Consider the following 17,759-nt stretch of genomic DNA (forward strand, 5'->3'; position numbering starts at 1 on the left):
TTGACATCACAGCAATAGACCATCACTTTGACCTTCTCGGGTAATGTGTCACCCTCGAAGGCCAAGATGAAGTCACTAGTGGCAACCTGATTATCCCTCAGTGCCCGATGGGCGCGCAGGACGAAATGAACTCCTTGTCACACTCAGCTGGCGCACAGCTCGTCGTCAGACTGCAAAAGAAAGTCCCTGTGGAATATAATACCCTGGACAATACTTAAGCTCTTATGAAGCGTGATGGTAACGAAAACATCCCCCAGCTTGTCAGAAGCGAGTAATGACCTTGACTGTGCCAGAAGGATGCCGTTTTTATCAAAACTGGCACCGACCCTGACCACATTTTGGACAAGCCCTCCACCTCCCCAAACTCGTCCTCTAAATGCTCTACAAAAAACTGAAGCTTCATCGAGACACAGGAGTCCTGATCAGTTCTCTTATATACAAGGTACCAGGGCGAATAAGGTTTGCTGCCATCTTTAGCCTGGCATAGCTCCCATGGTGTGACCAGGCAGGGGAACGATTTAGGATCACCCTTCCTTGCATTGTACTGAGACTTGGAATGCTTAGAAACTTCTGGCGTTTTATCACCTGCAAGTGATGTGGTACACTTCATCATGCGTCATCTACCCTGATGCCACCCTCTCCGACCAGGGGCCTTCCCTGCGGGCGCCACCCAGCCACAGCTAAGGCCATCTGTCAGGATGGCCATTGCCGGATGTCCAGATGCCTCAGGGTGATGGGATTCTACTCCCTGGTGTACGTGGGGAGTTAACGGCGCAGGCATCAGCAGAGCAATCCCTGTGTGGTCAGGGGGCTACAACCAACACGGTACATGATGGCCGCACCACACTGGACTGGCTACTGTGCTGGATATCAGGCGCAGACGGGCTAAGAAGTCCAATATCGTCGACAGAGCAGAAAGCGATAATGCACAGAGGATGGAGGAAAACGTACCCAGGAGGGTCATCTCGCCCCTAACTGCTAGAGAATGAGCGGAAGTGCAGAAACACGTAGACGAAGTATGCGAGAGGTCTCAGCGCGTGATGTACACGATGCGCCATGTAAGGCACTCTTCCCCAATTGGCTCGCTCTTTGGGAACATTTGGAAAAATGAAGGTCAAACACGACAGGAGAGCATCACATAAAGGCCGATACGTGAGAAACTCCTTTTAGTCGCCTCTTATAACAGGCAGGCCCCTCGGGCCTATTGTGAACCCCCGGGCCCGCAGGGGTGGGGTGGTGGGAAAGGGCGGGGAGGGGAAGGAGGGAGAGGGAGAGAGAGAGAGAGAGAGAGAGAGAGAGAGAGAGAGAGAGAGAGAAAGAGAGAAAGAAACAGGAACATCCTGGTGGTAGTTCATTACTAAGCGAGCAGACGAGAAGATGGAAGTCATCAGAAAGCGTATCGCTGGAAAATCTGAAGCATAGACTTGGAAAATAACTGCACGTTACGCAACCAAGTAAACGTAAACAATGTCAAGGAGCTGGCAGACTGCCCAAGGTCTACCTGAAGAGTGAGAGAAACAAGTATCGTTAACGTTCGTAATATACGAATTGAGAAGATAAAATTTGATCTTTCACTTTAGCAGGTAGTGGGGTGAGTCGCTCTTTCACTATTTCGAGTACTTAGCGTTACATGGGAAGCCGACGATTTTACAATAGTAAGGATAGTATCTCTCTATCATGTATTTGCGTATTTTTACATTTGTATATATCAATTCATAATAAGCACCTATCTGGTATTTGGTGTCTAGAGCTAGGCTGAGGTAGAGGCGTAAGCGAAATAGAGGGAGGGAGGTATCTACAGTACTCCAAACTACCATTATCATCTTTTAAGGGACTGAGCTTATTAGTAACTAATGGAGAAGTGAAGAATATATAGCTGCATATGCATATGAGTAGCACTTTCTCACGGTGTCTCCACTTACAAGGGGACCACAGGGCAATTCTTTTTTCTAATTTTTTATATGTATGAAACGTGCAGTTAGGAACTCAAATATACCTATCCCAAAGCAGTTAGATTCCACTCTAAAGCACTCGACAAAATCGACTTTGAAAATTCGCCGACAAACAGCGTGGCGATGTGGTAACTTTCTAGACGCGTGGGGGCTATGGGTACAAATTGTGGCGGAATCAAATTTTTAAACAAAGATGTATTTTCTATGAGCATTTACGTTAAGCATAAAAATGAGTACTAAATGACAGACAAAAATTTTACGTAATTCTTTAAAATTTTACTATCTTTATTAACATTTTCTAAAAAAATCTGTAATTAAGAACTTTTGTTTGCAATGAAAACTGGATGTTAGTGTGCAGTATGTGATTAGAAATAAGAATATGTATATTTTCAAGTGTGTGTTAATTAGCATGTATTTGATGAATTTTATATTTAAATGACTTGGGTATTCGAACTAAACGGAAAAAACGAAAACAATGAACGAAACGAGACTATCTAGCGATCATGTCTCCTGCGCTTTATTGATTCTACCATTCACGGACATGTTCGTAGAACATGCGCCTTTATTTAAAATATGATTCCACCGGGAATCAAACACAGGTCGCCTACACAGCCAGCGAGCACTCAGCAAGGAACAACACTGCTCGTCGAAAACAGTGTACTTTATTTTAGCTTATTAAACATAGATGGGAAACTTCGAAGTCGTTTTTTTAGAGAATTTTTGAGAGTAGCATCTAACTGTTTTTAGGAGAGGTATATCTGAATTCTGAACGTCACGAACCATAAACAAAAAATATTACAAAAAATACGAGTGCTGCGTGGTCCCCTTTTTAATTCATCAGACGTTGGATGTTTGGGTAATTCCAGCGATGTGCTTCAAAAATATGTATCTCACCCCTGTTAACTGCGTCCTGTTTATAGCATGCTTTCTGATGTACAGCCAAGATGTTTATTGAAAGAAAAAACTGAACCAACGGCTCGACTGTATACTTGAAAGCACACCATTAGCCACGCCGAGAAAGAATGAGAGCTCACTAACTGGCAACTGCTGTTCTGACATAATGAAATATTTCCATTCATTCAGTACATTTTTCGAAACGAAACCTTCAGCGAAAAGTAAAGAACCCAGAACTTAGTATTACTACGTACAAGCAGAATAATTTCTAGTTGCGGTTCAAAGTAGCGGAAGCCAAACAAGTCGACGAAGTAGTCCTCTTTCGCGTTTTTATAGTTGATTTGCTTCAGCGAACGTGGTACGTGTCCCGAAGCCATGGCAGTTAAGATGTTGTATACGTCCAGATCTATTGCAGCGTTTCGATGTCACTGGAGGAATGTTTCAGCATACTTTAATAACGTACAACTTTGTAACAGGTAGTGTAGATTCAGTGAGCCAACGAAATGCACCGAGTTAACAAGAAATGAAAGATGAGAGGTGATAGAGCCGACCAAACAAATTAATTAGTGGTGGGAACCAAAAGGTAGCGATGTTGCTCCTGGACCAAGCGCTCGCGAATTATGAATAAGAGGAAATAAACACAAATATTGCTTTGTATTTCGTAACACACACAAACCGCTATCATTTGACAAGAAGGAACGACAATTAGGTACACATGTCATGTGGCTAGATTATGGTTCCATTCATATGAATGGATGTCAGGATTGTTGAAGGAAACTAAAAGGGTTTTATGAATCACTGCCAGGAAACACTTGCCACAGTTATCAAATCTTTCAGCATTTAAATGATAGTGTGTGGCGCGAATAGACACACCAACAGATTATGCTCTCAGAATGAGAAGGTAGGAGACGAGGTACTGGCGCTCTCTCTCTCTCTCTCTCTCTCTCTCTCTCTCTCTCTCTCTCTCTCTCTCTCTGTGTGTGTGTGTGTGTGTGTGTGTGTGTGTGTGTGTGTGTGTGTGTGTGTAGCTTTGATCTAGAATATTTCAGACACACTGCAGCTTGGATGGCCCTCAGTAGGCAACTATGAGGGCTTATTTGCCAAGCGAAGTGTGTGTTTACAACTAATTTCGTACTGCATGCACTATTATTCCTGATCAATATGGACTACACTATTATTTTAAATCCACATAGAACTGTAAATAATGGACAAGTTTTCCACACCAGAGAGTGGTGAGTATGCCTTGCTATATTTTTAAAGTTTAATCTTTACAAGTTGATATGTGAAATTGAAGAAATTAGAAGGAAAGTACATAAAATATCCATAAAGATCCAGATACAGAGTACAAAATGGCTTTGAAATCCAGAGCTTTAGTCTTGCATTACCTACCTGAGCAGGCTTATATAAACAATTTATATTTTACTGGTATTACCCATTTTAACCACAAAATCGGTCTGGGCTGAGACCTAAAATTACTACGACTCAGACATCAGAGTGACAGTGGAAAACAGAACGTGCGTCACCAACATTGAAGATTTGACTCTCTAATATGTGGGAGTGGGGCCGTGATATTGACAGACTGCAGAAGAGAATAATTCACATTCTATATCGTAATGCGAACAATGAAGTTGCTGACGACATAGCGTCGGAGGCGCCGATGCAATCTCTGGTCCCACAGTCATTTGTATCTGCAGAATTCCGACGTCTCTGGGAACTGGTAGATTTCCTGGCTAAGACAATGGTGGCTACATTCCAGAACACTGAGTTTTGTACAGATTTAATGCGCGAAGTTTATCGAGAAGATTTAATACATCAAATCAATCACGAAAAACGTAATGGCGCTGTAAGATAATTTTATTATGTGGTACTTACCCAACGTCATTAAGCAGAGTGCGCAAGGATTCTAGCAGTGTGTTCTTCGTCATTTCTGGGAATGGTAGAAGTATAGCAACGCCTCGCCTGACAGCCATTTTAATATTATGAAACTGGTCGCCAAACAAAGGTATTCCCAACAATGGCACACCATTGTAGACTGCCTCGGTGGTTCCCATCAATCCACCATGCGTAATGAACACTCGCATCTTAGGATGGCCTGTGAAGAACAACAAAATCAAGCAGTATTTTAAGATGACATTTTAAAAAGGCAACGGTTCACTGTGCTAGAAAACAGAAAAATCAAAAATCCACACTCAAGCAAACTTCAGTGAAGAGCTTCCAGATGTTCTCACCAATGTTGAAGTGTTTACTTACTCAGTATTTCATACTGAGGCAGCCACTTGCGTACTAACAGGTTAGGGGGCTGCCCTGGAAGATTTTCAGCCTCCCATTTCCAAATAACGCGTTGGGGAAGCTCTGCAAACGCTTCTAGTATTGCACTTCGTTTCTCATCAGACAAATCCCGGGCCTGCAGTACAGACCCGAACGTGAAGAATATTACTCCGTGTTCTGCTTCGTCCATGAACTTTTGGATGTCCTGGTGGAAATTAAAATGCAAAAAATAATGAGTATATGATTATCTAGCGTATGGAGGAACAATTGTTACATATGTTACAGATATAAAACAATGGTGTTAATGCCAAACTGATGTTTTTACATAGTTTAATTCTTAATTTCTTTGCGTGTTTTTCGTACTTGCATTGTTTAATTCATAAATTTCGGGCGTATTATAGTATTTGAGAGTTGTAGCATCGCGTTTTAGTACCTGAATAGTGTAAATTCGCGTAGTCGTCTGTCATCTGTTTTTGTTTTGAACGGCCAGTGTCGGTTGGTCACAGTCAGTGTGCTCCCTGCCGCCGTTGGATAAGTAGCTGCAGCAGCAAGTCGTATACTCCTAGCTCACTCATTTGTTACATAGTTTAATTCTTAATTTCTTTGCGTGTTTTTCGTACTTGCATTGTTTAATTCATAAATTTCGGGCGTATTATAGTATTTGAGAGTTGTAGCATCGCGTTTTAGTACCTGAATAGTGTAAATTCGCGTAGTCGTCTGTCATCTGTTTTTGTTTTGAACGGCCAGTGTCGGTTGGTCACAGTCAGTGTGCTCCCTGCCGCCGTTGGATAAGCAGCTGCAGCAGCAAGTCGTATACTCCTAGCTCACTCATTTGTTACATAGTTTAATTCTTAATTTCTTTGCGTGTTTGGTACTTGCATTGTTTAATTCATAAATTTCGGGCGTATTATAGTATTTGAGAGTTGCAGCATCGCGTTTTAGTACCTGAATAGTGTAAAATCGCGTAGTCTCCTTCCGCCGCCGAGCAGTGTGTCAGCAGTGCACAAGTGGCAGCATTACTGCATTTACTAGGCAATCTTGTATTTTAATAACCGTTTCAATTTTGTGTCGTTTTGTTTGTGCTCTCTGTAGATTAGTTCAGACGTTCTTTGCACAACAGTTTTTAGCATGGATAGGGACTGCAACTGCTGTGTTCGGATGCAGGCTGAGTTGGCATCCCTTCGCTCCCAGCTTCAGGCAGTGTTGGCTTCGGTCACACAGCTTGAGGCTGTTGCCAATGGGCATCACTGTGGGGGTCCGGATGGGGGTTTGTCGGGGACGGCCAGCTCGTCCCACGCATCCCCCGATCGGACTACGACTGTGGTTGCCCGGGATACTGCCCGCATTGAGGCTGATCCCTCACCTGTGGTAGAGTGGGAGGTTGTCTCAAGGTGTGGCAGGGGGCGAAAGACATTCCGGAGGGCTGAACGGAAGGCCTCTCCAGTTTGTCTGACGAACAGGTTTCAGGCTCTGTCTCAGGCTGATACTGATCTTCAGCCTGACATGGCTGCTTGTCCTGTTCCAGAGGTTGCCCCTCAGTCTGCAAGATCCGGGCAGTCGCAGAGGGTGGGCTTACTGGTAGTTGGGAGCTCCAACGTCAGGCGCGTAATGGGGCCCCTTAGGGATATGGCAGCAAGGGAGGGGAAGAAAACCAAAGTGCACTCCGTGTGCATACCGGGGGGAGTCATTCCAGATGTGGAAAGGGTCCTTCCGGATGCCATGAAGGGTACAGGGTGCACCCATTTGCAGGTGGTCGCTCATGTCGGCACCAATGATGTGTGTCGCTATGGATCAGAGGAAATCCTCTCTGGCTTCCGGCGGCTATCTGATTTGGTGAAGACTGCCAGTCTCGCTAGCGGGATGAAAGCAGAGCTCACCATCTGCAGCATCGTTGACAGGACTGACTGCGGACCTTTGGTACAGAGCCGAGTGGAGGGTCTGAATCAGAGGCTGAGACGGTTCTGCGACCATGTGGGCTGCAGATTCCTCGACTTGCGCCATAGGGTGGTGGGGTTTCGGGTTCCGCTGGATAGGTCAGGAGTCCACTACACGCAACAAGCAGCTACACGGGTAGCAGGGGTTGTGTGGCGTGGGCTGGGCGGTTTTTTAGGTTAGATGGCCTCGGGCAAGTGCAGAAAGGACAACAGCCTCAACGGGTGCGGGGCAAAGTCAGGACATGCGGGGACCAAGCAGCAATCGGTATTGTAATTGTAAACTGTCGAAGCTGCGTTGATAAAGTACCGGAACTTCAGGCGCTGATAGAAAGCACTGAAGCTGAAATCGTTATAGGTACAGAAAGCTGGCTGAAGCCAGAGATAAATTCTGCCGAAATTTTTACAAAGGCACAAACGGTGTTTAGAAAGGATAGATTGCATGCAACCGGTGGTGGAGTGTTCGTCGCTGTTAGTAGTAGTTTATCCTGTAGTGAAGTAGAAGTGGATAGTTCCTGTGAATTATTATGGGTGGAGGTTACACTCAACAACCGAGCTAGGTTAATAATTGGCTCTTTTTACCGACCCCCCGATTCAGCAGCATTAGTGGCAGAACAACTGAGTGAAAATTTGGAATACATTTCACATAAATTTTCTCAGCACGTTATGGTCTTAGGTGGAGATTTCAATTTACCAGATATAGACTGGGACACTCAGATGTTTAGGACGGGTGGTAGGGACAGAGCATCGAGTGACATTATACTGAGTGCACTATCCGAAAATTACCTCGAGCAATTAAACAGAGAACCGACTCGTGGAGATAACATCTTGGACCTACTGATAACAAACAGACCCGAACTTTTCGACTCTGTAAGTGCAGAACAGGGAATCAGTGATCATAAGGCCGTTGCAGCATCCCTGAATATGGAAGTTAATAGGAATATAAAAAAAGGGAGGAAGGTTTATCTGTTTAGCAAGAGTAATAGAAGGCAGATTTCAGACTACCTAACAGTTCAAAACGAAAATTTCTGTTCCGACACTGACAATGTTGAGTGTTTATGGAAAAAGTTCAAGGCAATCGTAAAATGCGTTTTAGACAGGTACGTGCCGAGTAAAACTGTGAGGGACGGGAAAAACCCACCGTGGTACAACAACAAAGTTAGGAAACTACTGCGAAAGCAAAGAGAGCTTCACTCCAAGTTTAAACGCAGCCAAAACCTCTCAGACAAACAGAAGCTAAACGATGTCAAAGTTAGCGTAAGGAGGGCTATGCGTGAAGCGTTCAGTGAATTCGAAAGTAAAATTCTATGTACCGACTTGACAGAAAATCCTAGGAAGTTCTGGTCTTACGTTAAATCAGTAAGTGGCTCGAAACATCATGTTCAGACACTCCGGGATGATGATGGCATTGAAACAGAGGATGACAAGCGTAAAGCTGAAATACTAAACACCTTTTTCCAAAGCTGTTTCACAGAGGAAGACCGCACTGCAGTTCCTTCTCTAAATCCTCGCACCAACGAAAAAATGGCTGACATTGAAATAAGTGTCCAAGGAATAGAAAAGCAACTGGAATCACTCAACAGAGGAAAGTCCACTGGACCTGACGGGATACCAATTCGATTCTACACAGAGTACGCGAAAGAACTTGCCCCCCTTCTAACAGCCGTGTACCGCAAGTCTCTAGAGGAACAGAAGGTTCCAAATGATTGGAAAAGAGCACAGGTAGTCCCAGTCTTCAAGAAGGGTCGTCGAGCAGATGCGCAAAACTATAGACCTATATCTCTGACGTCGATCTGTTGTAGAATTTTAGAACATGTCTTTTGCTCGAGTATCATGTCGTTTTTGGAAACTCAGAATCTACTATGTAGGAATCAACATGGATTCCGGAAACAGCGATCGTGTGAAACCCAACTCGCTTTATTTGTTCATGAGACCCAGAAAATATTAGATACAGGCTCCCAGGTAGATGCTATTTTTCTTGACTTCCGGAAGGCGTTCGATACAGCTCCGCACTGTCGCCTGATAAAGTAAGAGCCTACGGAATATCAGACCAGCTGTGTGGCTGGATTGAAGAGTTTTTAGCAAACAGAACACAGCATGTTGTTATCAACGGAGAGACGTCTACAGACATTAAAGTAATCTCTGGCGTGCCACAGGGGAGTGTTATGGGACCATTGCTTTTCACAATATATATAAATGACCTAGTAGATAGTGTCGGAAGTTCCATGCGGCTTTTCGCGGATGATGCTGTAGTATACAGAGAAGTTGCAGCATTAGAAAATTGTAGCGAAATGCAGGAAGATCTGCAGCGGATAGGCACTTGGTGCAGGGAGTGGCAACTGACCCTTAATGTAGACAAATGTAATGTATTGCGAATACATAGAAAGAAGGATCCTTTATTGTATGACTATATGATAGCGGAACAAACACTGGTAGCAGTTACTTCTGTAAAATATCTGGGAGTATGCGTGCGGAACGATTTGAAGTGGAATGATCATATAAAATTAATTGTTGGTAAGGCGGGTACCAGGTTGAGATTCATTGGGAGAGTCCTTAGAAAATGTAGTCCATCAACAAAGGAGGTGGCTTACAGAACACTCGTTCGACCTATACTTGAGTATTGCTCATCAGTGTGGGATCCGTACCAGATCGGGTTGACGGAGGAGATAGAGAAGATCCAAAGAAGAGCGGCGCATTTCGTCACAGGGTTATTTGGTAACCGTGATAGCGTTACGGAGATGTTTAACAAACTCAAGTGGCAGACTCTGCAAGAGAGGCGCTCTGCATCGCGGTGTAGCTTGCTCGCCAGGTTTCGAGAGGGTGCGTTTCTGGATGAGGTATCGAATATATTGCTTCCCCCTACTTATACCTCCCGAGGAGATCACGAATGTAAAATTAGAGAGATTAGAGCGCGCACAGAGGCTTTCAGACAGTCGTTCTTCCCGCGAACCATACGCGACTGGAACAGGAAAGGGAGATAATGACAGTGGCACGTAAAGTGCCCTCCGCCACACACCGTTGGGTGGCTTGCGGAGTATAAATGTAGATGTAGATGTAGATGTTTAGGGGCCGCTGCACGAAGCCAAGGTGGTGAAGGATTCACACCCACCGGGAAAGTGGCAGGTAGCGTAGAGTTAAGCTGCCGCAGCAATAGTCGAAAGAGAATTCTAGGAGGTAACAGAAGAGACGCACCCCATACTCGCGGTCAAAGGAGTCGTCGAAGGAGGACACACAGGCTCGGTGGCCGGGCATAGAAGGCAAACGGCATGGCTACTGCTGAGTAGAACATCACGTCTGTATGACAGTGGGTGTTCGGCAGCTTATGCGTAGAGACTGAACTGAGCAAATGTAAAATGCACCAGTGGCCAAACGGATTCCACGATGGTGGATAGTATTTAGACGGCGTAAGATGCAAGGACGTGCAGATGCATAAACGAAACACCAATTGTGTAATTTCTAATGGACGAGGGACTGGTACAAACGCTAGGAGGGTGGTCTGATCCGCTCCTTCGGAAGTACCGCTGATTTGGAACACAGAGGGACCGGGTACCGCGGGCGGCCAGGTAAGAGATAGAGAGGACGCAGAAACTTTACTATCATGCACGAGCCCGAGGAATTTCGTAGTTTCAACGAACCGAAGAGCAACATACCCAAGATAAGACAATGGAAGAATCCAGTTGCACAGCCAGAATTTCATGCAAACGGTTTTGTTAGTGGAGCGAAAGCCATTGTCGATGCTCCACGAATAAAGACGACCGAGACATCGCTGAAGGCGCCGCTCAATGAGACAAGTCTGTGGAGAACTGCAACAGATCGCAAAATCGTCGTCGAAGGAGGAGCCACAAATGCCTGGAGGGAGACATGTCATACGTTTAACGGCTTAGCAAAGAGGACGACGCTCAGGACACAGCCCTGAGGCACCCTGATTTCCTGAATAAAGATGCCCGACAAGGAAGAACCCACACAGACCTTGGAAACTTGGTCTTTTAAAAATTCGTAAAGGAACAGGGCATGTAGCCACGGAAGCCCCACGCGTAGATAGTACGGAGGATACCAGTCTTCCAGTAGGTATCTTAGGCTTTCTCCAAATCGAAAAAGACGGCCACAGTCTGGGATTTCCGCAGAAAACCTTTCATGACATGGGTTGAAGTGACGAGATGGTCAACTGCAGAACGGCACGCTTGGAATATATATTGTGCAGTGGTTAGTAAACTGAGAGACTCAAGCCACCAGAACAGCCAGGCATGAATCGTTACATCATATTGTAAACACAGCTGCGGCGTGAAATGGGGTGGTAGCTAAAAGGAAGGTGTTTGCACTACCGGGCTTAGGTATGCGTGCGGGAGTGGCTTCATGCCAGCGTCTTGGAAACGTGCCATCTATCCAGATGAGATTGTATGCATGGAGGAGAAAATGCCTGCCCACAAGAGGAAGGTGCTGCAACATCTGAATGTGAGCATCGTCCAGCCCTGGGGGCAGAAGATTGGGATGAAGTTAGAGCATGCTCTAGCCCCCTCTTAGTAAATCCGGCATTGTAGCTTTCACCATTCTGAGAGGAGGGTATCACCGGAGCCTCCTCCAATCGTTTCCGATGGAGGAAGGAAGGGTGATAGTGGGTAGAGCTCGAAATCTCCATAAAAGAGCGGCCCACGTTGTTTGAGGTTGCAATGGGGTCCACAATGACATCATCCGCTATGGTCAGGCTGGAAACTGGGGAATGGACCATGGTCCCAGAGAGCCATCGGAGGTTGACCCACAATATGGAGAAGGGAATTGAACTTAAAAAATCTAGTACATGAAATCCAGCTAGCTTTTTGCTATCCCGAAGAATGCAACGACATTGTGCACGCAACCGATAACAAATACAGGGAAAAAGGGGGGGGGGGGGCAGGAGAAGGCAGAAATGTAGGGTTGTCACTTCTGCAGCTACCGAGTGCCAGCCTTAGAAGACGGATTGCTACATGGCGCAGTCTGGAGGCTCGTGTTCCATGATATCTGCAGAGGTATCAGCATTCTCGATGGGTCTGCCTGCAGATTTCAGGGCAGAAAAACGATTGGCGGTGCGCGGTGGTGAAACGGAGGTCGGCCAGATGATGGTATCATGGTGATACCTTTGAAAATCTCCTACTCCGCAAAGGGGAAGACCATTTGTCTTTTTTCAATTTCATTAAGCCTTTCCAGTTTTCAGAAGACTCAGATGTTTGTTCGCTGGAGGGGCGTAAAATGTCTCCGCAGATGTATTCCTTCTGTCCTTTCTGGCCTGCCAGTTGTGTAACAGGTGATTTCGCCACCGGAGGCGAAAATACGGTGGCTTGTTGCACAACTGGAGGAGGAGGAGGAGGAGGAGGAGGAGGAGATGCTACTGCGGCACTGGGCGATTTTACAACCGTCTAACTGAATTTGACGTCCCAAGTCTGTGTCCTTCGTGGAGTGAGGTGTAGGAGGAACAGTACTGTTAAGTGCCAAATGATAAAAGACAGGACTTTCCAGTAGCCAGCAACTTTCAAGTGACAGGGTAAGGCACTTTTTACTTCACCCAGATATCCTGGACGGCTCGCTCATCTAAATACATGGGACATTCTCGGGATGAGGCTACATGATCGCCATTGCAGTTGATACAGCGGGGAGAAGGAGACAGGCAATCACCCTCCTGAGCATCCCTACCACAAGTGACACATCTGGCCGTGTTTCGACAGGACATTCGAATGTAGTTGTAATGTTGACACTGGTAGCAGCGCATCGGGTTTCGAATGTACGTTCAGACCATCGTAACTTCATAGCCTGCTTTGGTCTCTGATGAAAGCAATACTCTATCAAACGTCAGAAGAAGAGTGCATGTAGGCATTAAGATTGCCTCAACCTTTTTCATTACACGATGGACTGCAGTGACGCCCTGATCAGAGGGTAAGTTTGGATTTCTCAAGCTGCAAGTAGTTTTTGGACTCGAGAATCACAATTTGTCTCCAAAAGCCAAGTGCCATTACGTGAACAAGAGCAGGATTTCACAGTGCCGGGAACTGCATCAACACCTTTCTGAATTAACAGATTTACACTGTAGCAAAGGACTGACCTTTAGTACGTGATACCACGAGTAACAGAAGTGCAGCTGGGAATCTTTAGCCTCATTCCGTTTACGTTTAGTAGACTGAGATGGTGATTGGCTGATTGAGAGAAAATCCTCATTATTGCCAGCATCTCCAGCATCTCCGAGCAGAAAAAGTTCTCTTTTCTGATAATAGCAACATCAGAGTCACTGATGAAACACCAGCCTCCTATTAGGGAAAGCTAACGCTACACTCAGGATGTGTACGATATGGCAGTATGAAATAAATCGGCGTTCAACAAAAAGAAAATTAACACCATGCTCTTCAGTATAAAGAGCAAACAACTATGCCGCATTAAACATAGATGGTACATTTATAGACTATATAACAAATAATAAGTTTTTAGGGATCTAAATCCCAAGGAGATGAAACACATTACTGAAATACTTCTGTTTGAAAGGGCAGCTAAAGATTTTTTCATAAAAAATGCATAATACACACAGATCACAGAGTACTCAGTAGTGGCAAACAATGGGAACAACTGCAACAGTGTCACATTCCAACTCACAACCACCATAGAGCGCTTTTTGAAGAAAAGCATGTACCATGAGTTGTAGCGCATGATAGTAATGTTTTGTCATTCTCTTGAGTTCACAGTCTCAGGTATTACTGGGAGGCGCAGATATATATTTTTTCTCTCTTCGGGTGGTTGAGGGGAGCACATGAAGGCATCATGAGGCATAGTGGCATGTTTATGGGCCTGGAGTCATTTTTCCGAACCGGCTGGAGTTAAAGCAAGAAGCATAGTAGTATTTTGATGGTTCAGGAGTCGTCATGTGGTATCCTTTGTGTGTTGCACCGTCACCTGGAAAAATTCTGCCGAAAGTGCGTCACACGAAAAAAGTTTAAGAACGAAAGAGAAAGAAAAACCGCGTGTTAGCCATATTCTAGAAAGTTCTTCATAATGAAGTGTCGGAGATTAAAGAAGAAATCCTTTACTTTTGTTCTCGAAGCGAAAACCTATGGACGTATTTTCTTGTAGAGGTCAAGGTATGTCTCCCCTTATGTAGGTTTTACACGTAACTGTTTTCATTTCATCTCCCTCCATGTAAATAATTAAGAAAATAATTTAAGACTCTTGAAGGGAGAGTCTTATGGCCATCTGCTTCTCGTTTGTCGTAATGGCGCACACGCAGTCATTAAGTTAAACTTGGCAGCTATTTTTAGGAGCTTCATGCGACAAGGTAAGCGCAGCAAATAGTTTCATCCAGCTTTAAATAATATTTCAAGGTACTTACAATGAAATCAGTCTGCTTACAATCTGAATTTAAGTAAGTAAGTATCAGCAGTAATCATATCCTTGCTCAGTAACAGTGAGAGAACAGCTTTCAGAAAAAAGTGAAATTAATTTATGTTGCGATACTTAAAACAAGGTCAGAACAGGGTATTATTCATGACATTGTTTTGCACGAGGCAATATTAACACGATTTTTTAACAAGTTACGTGTATGTTATACGCTGGGAGCGCATTTATATTGGGAAGCGAACTTCTGCGAAGAAGTAATTTAATCTCTTTTTGTCTATGTAGCTCGTTTCATTGCTATCGCCATATAAAACTAGCCGTTCATGTGGAAGTGCGGAAACCCGTAATTAGAGAGAGAGAGAGAGAGAGAGAGAGAGAGAGAGAGAGAGAGAGAGAGAGAGAGAGAGAGAGAATGTAGTTTGCAACGTTGAAGAGCGGAATTATATTTATATTACATGTTATCTGAAGCAAATTTACTGTACATCAAATAAAATAACATTCTACAATAGAGGTCAATGAATGAGACATTGGAGTCGCAAGACATTGACGTCATATTCGTGGGAATGGCGTTTGTTCTGCCCAGCCATCCTGATTCAAATTTTACGTGGTGTTCCTGATGATATGGCCGAACTTCCAGCACTTAAAGCACCGCATCGGGGGAGGGATATATGGCTTGACATCACAGCGGTAGACCATCACCTTTACTTTCTCGGGTACTGTGTCACCCTCTAAGACCAAGATGAAGGTACCGGTGGCAAGCTGATTATCCCTCGGACCCGGTGGACGTGCCGGACGAAATGGACACCTCGTCGCTCTAAGCTGGCGCGGAGCTCTTCATCGGACTGTAAAAAGATCCCTGTGGAAGATAATACCCTGGACCATATTTAAGCTCTTGTGGGGCGTGATAGAAACAGAAACATCCTCCAGCTTGTCACAAGCGAGTAATGCCCATGACTGGGCAGAGGAGGCTGTTTTTATCAAGACTGAGCCAGATCGCATTTTGGACAATCCCTCCACCTCACCAAACTTGTCCTCTAAATGCTCTACGAAGAACTGAGGCTTCATGGACACACAGGATTCCCCATCAGCTCGCGTACACACTAGGTACCGGGGATAGTAAGATTCGCTGCCATCCATAGTCTGGCGTTCCTCCCATGGTGGGGCAAGGGAGGGGAACAATTTGGGGTTGTACTTCTGTGCGTTGAATTGAGCCTGTGAACACTTAGACTGCTCGTGTTTGACCATCGGCAAGAGATGATGTACTACGCTTCATAGCGTGTCATCCGCCATGATGCCTAGCAGATAAGGACGCAAAACGATGCAACGGTATTTTGAATTCTCTGTTGCTCCATCATGGCCAGGGGACATCGGCTGGTTTTACTGACATTGACAAATTATTTTTATTTGGACGTACTAGCTTCCTGTACACAACATCATTTACTTGTGCACTGCACTGCAATGCACTGCACCATTCCAACAAAAATGTCTTCCATTCGCCATCTCTAGTAATAATTTTACGTAACCATCCCATTTAATATCAATTCTTAATATCACGAACACTTATGCGGTGTGACGTGCTTAAGATGGTAATCAATAACTTTGTAATCGGATGTTATCCCGTTATCTCTCGTAGTTACAATCATCATCTTACACTTATCCACTTTTAAAGATAATCATATGCACCCTTACATCCCTATTTTGATATATGGTTGTGAACCATGGACCATGTTATGTAAGGAAATCAGAATTCACGCCTCTGGGAAGGTCTGTTCGTAACAGGTTCGGAAAGACACGTAGGAGAAGGAATCCGGAATGCGGAAATCCGAAAACAGGCTCAAGCTGTAGACTAAACGAGAAAACTCGGTGCGGCTTAGATGGTATGTAAATATGCCACGCATGAATGCTAACGAACTGCCAGGACTAATGTGTTATTTGAAACCCAGGGACGAAAGACCAAGAGGGAGACGGTGTCTCAGCTAGAAGAATTTGATGAATTCTGAGAGCCGAAAGGACATACCTGGGACGGCATTCAAGAGGGATGGACGTATGAGTGCAGTAATTGGCGGAGGAGCCTCTTTCGCTGGGTCATCGAATAACATGAAACGACGTTGGATGTGATAAAGTGAGTTTCCATTCATTACACTAAGTGGGAATCTTGGAAAGTCTTTCTGAATTTCCTTACGACCGTCCGACAAATATACTTTCTTGTAAATAGCATTGACAGCTAACAAACTTCTAAAAATGTGTGATCAGTTGTTTATGTACACTGATTTTATTGTGCCTCTTTGCGGCACGTTCCATCTTACTTCTGTTTAACATTTGCCGTCCAAGGGGCTCTATAAATCAAATATTTATAGAGGCAGTTTTAAGAGTGAAGTGTCAAATACTTACTCCTTGACATAGCAGGCGTTAGCAAATGATCCTCAAGTTTGCATTCGCGCAATCGTCTTCTGGCGGCTGGGGCAATGTCGTTTCGCACGGACAATGCTGGCTGTAGCGAGCCAGTAGTAGTAGTAGTAGTAGTAGTAGTAGTATCGAGGTGGAAATTGAGATTGGTTGCGTTGAAATTTGGTCCTCAGAGTCTTAGGAATTAAATAACTATATGGGTTTTGTGACAATTTTACATCTTAAACGAAAACTTAACTTACAGGTCTTTGACATTTCGGATTCATGAACAAAACCTTGAATCTACAGCAAAAGATTTTTTGTTTTAACGTGAATAGAAATTTGAAGAAAGACGAGAACAAACTTAGGAAAAATACTGGTAATGTTCACGGGAGAAGCCTATACTAAATATGTGATTTAATTCAGAGTTATAAGAAATTCACTGCATTCAGCATTAACGATGAGATGACCTTTGATAGACTTATACACTGAAGTGACAAAAAGCATGGGACAGCGATATACAGATGGCGGTAGCATCGCGTACACAAAGTCTAACATGGCAATGCACCAGCTTTGCTGTCGTTTGTACTCAGGTGATTCTCGCGAACAGGTTTCCGGCGTGGTTATGGCCGCACGACGAGAATTAGTACTTTGAATGCAGAATGACAGTTGGAGCGAGGCGCATGGGAAATTAAATTTCGGTAATCTTTAAGGAATTCTATATTCCCAAAATCACAATGACAAGAGTGTGCCGACAATACGACATTGCTGGCACTACGTTTTTCACCAGGGGCAACGCAGTGACCAATGGCCTTCACGTAACGACCGAGAGCAGCGGCGTTTGCTTAGTTGTCAGTGCTAAGAGACAAGCAACACTGCATCAAATAAGCGTAGAAATCTATGTGGGACGTACGACGAACGTATCCTTTAGGACAGTGTGGCGAAATTTGGAGTTAATGGGCTATGGTCCGGTGTGGCCGAG

At 44.6% G+C, this 17,759-nt stretch overlaps 1 protein-coding gene across 1 annotated transcript in view; it reads right to left on the bottom strand.

The window, feature by feature from the left end:
- LOC126188143 (UDP-glucosyltransferase 2-like) overlaps window positions 1-17,759 on the bottom strand; it is a 177,411-nt gene that overhangs the window by 28,018 nt on the left and 131,634 nt on the right. The window contains exons 3-4 of the mRNA XM_049929639.1: window positions 5,097-5,319; window positions 4,719-4,938 (exon numbers count right to left, since the gene is read on the bottom strand). Coding sequence (XP_049785596.1) covers window positions 4,719-4,938; window positions 5,097-5,319 — 443 coding nt within the window. The remainder of the gene's footprint in view (window positions 1-4,718; window positions 4,939-5,096; window positions 5,320-17,759) is intronic.

Source organism: Schistocerca cancellata, chromosome 5 (assembly GCF_023864275.1).
Source record: "Schistocerca cancellata isolate TAMUIC-IGC-003103 chromosome 5, iqSchCanc2.1, whole genome shotgun sequence".
Lineage (NCBI taxonomy): Eukaryota > Metazoa > Arthropoda > Insecta > Orthoptera > Acrididae > Schistocerca > Schistocerca cancellata.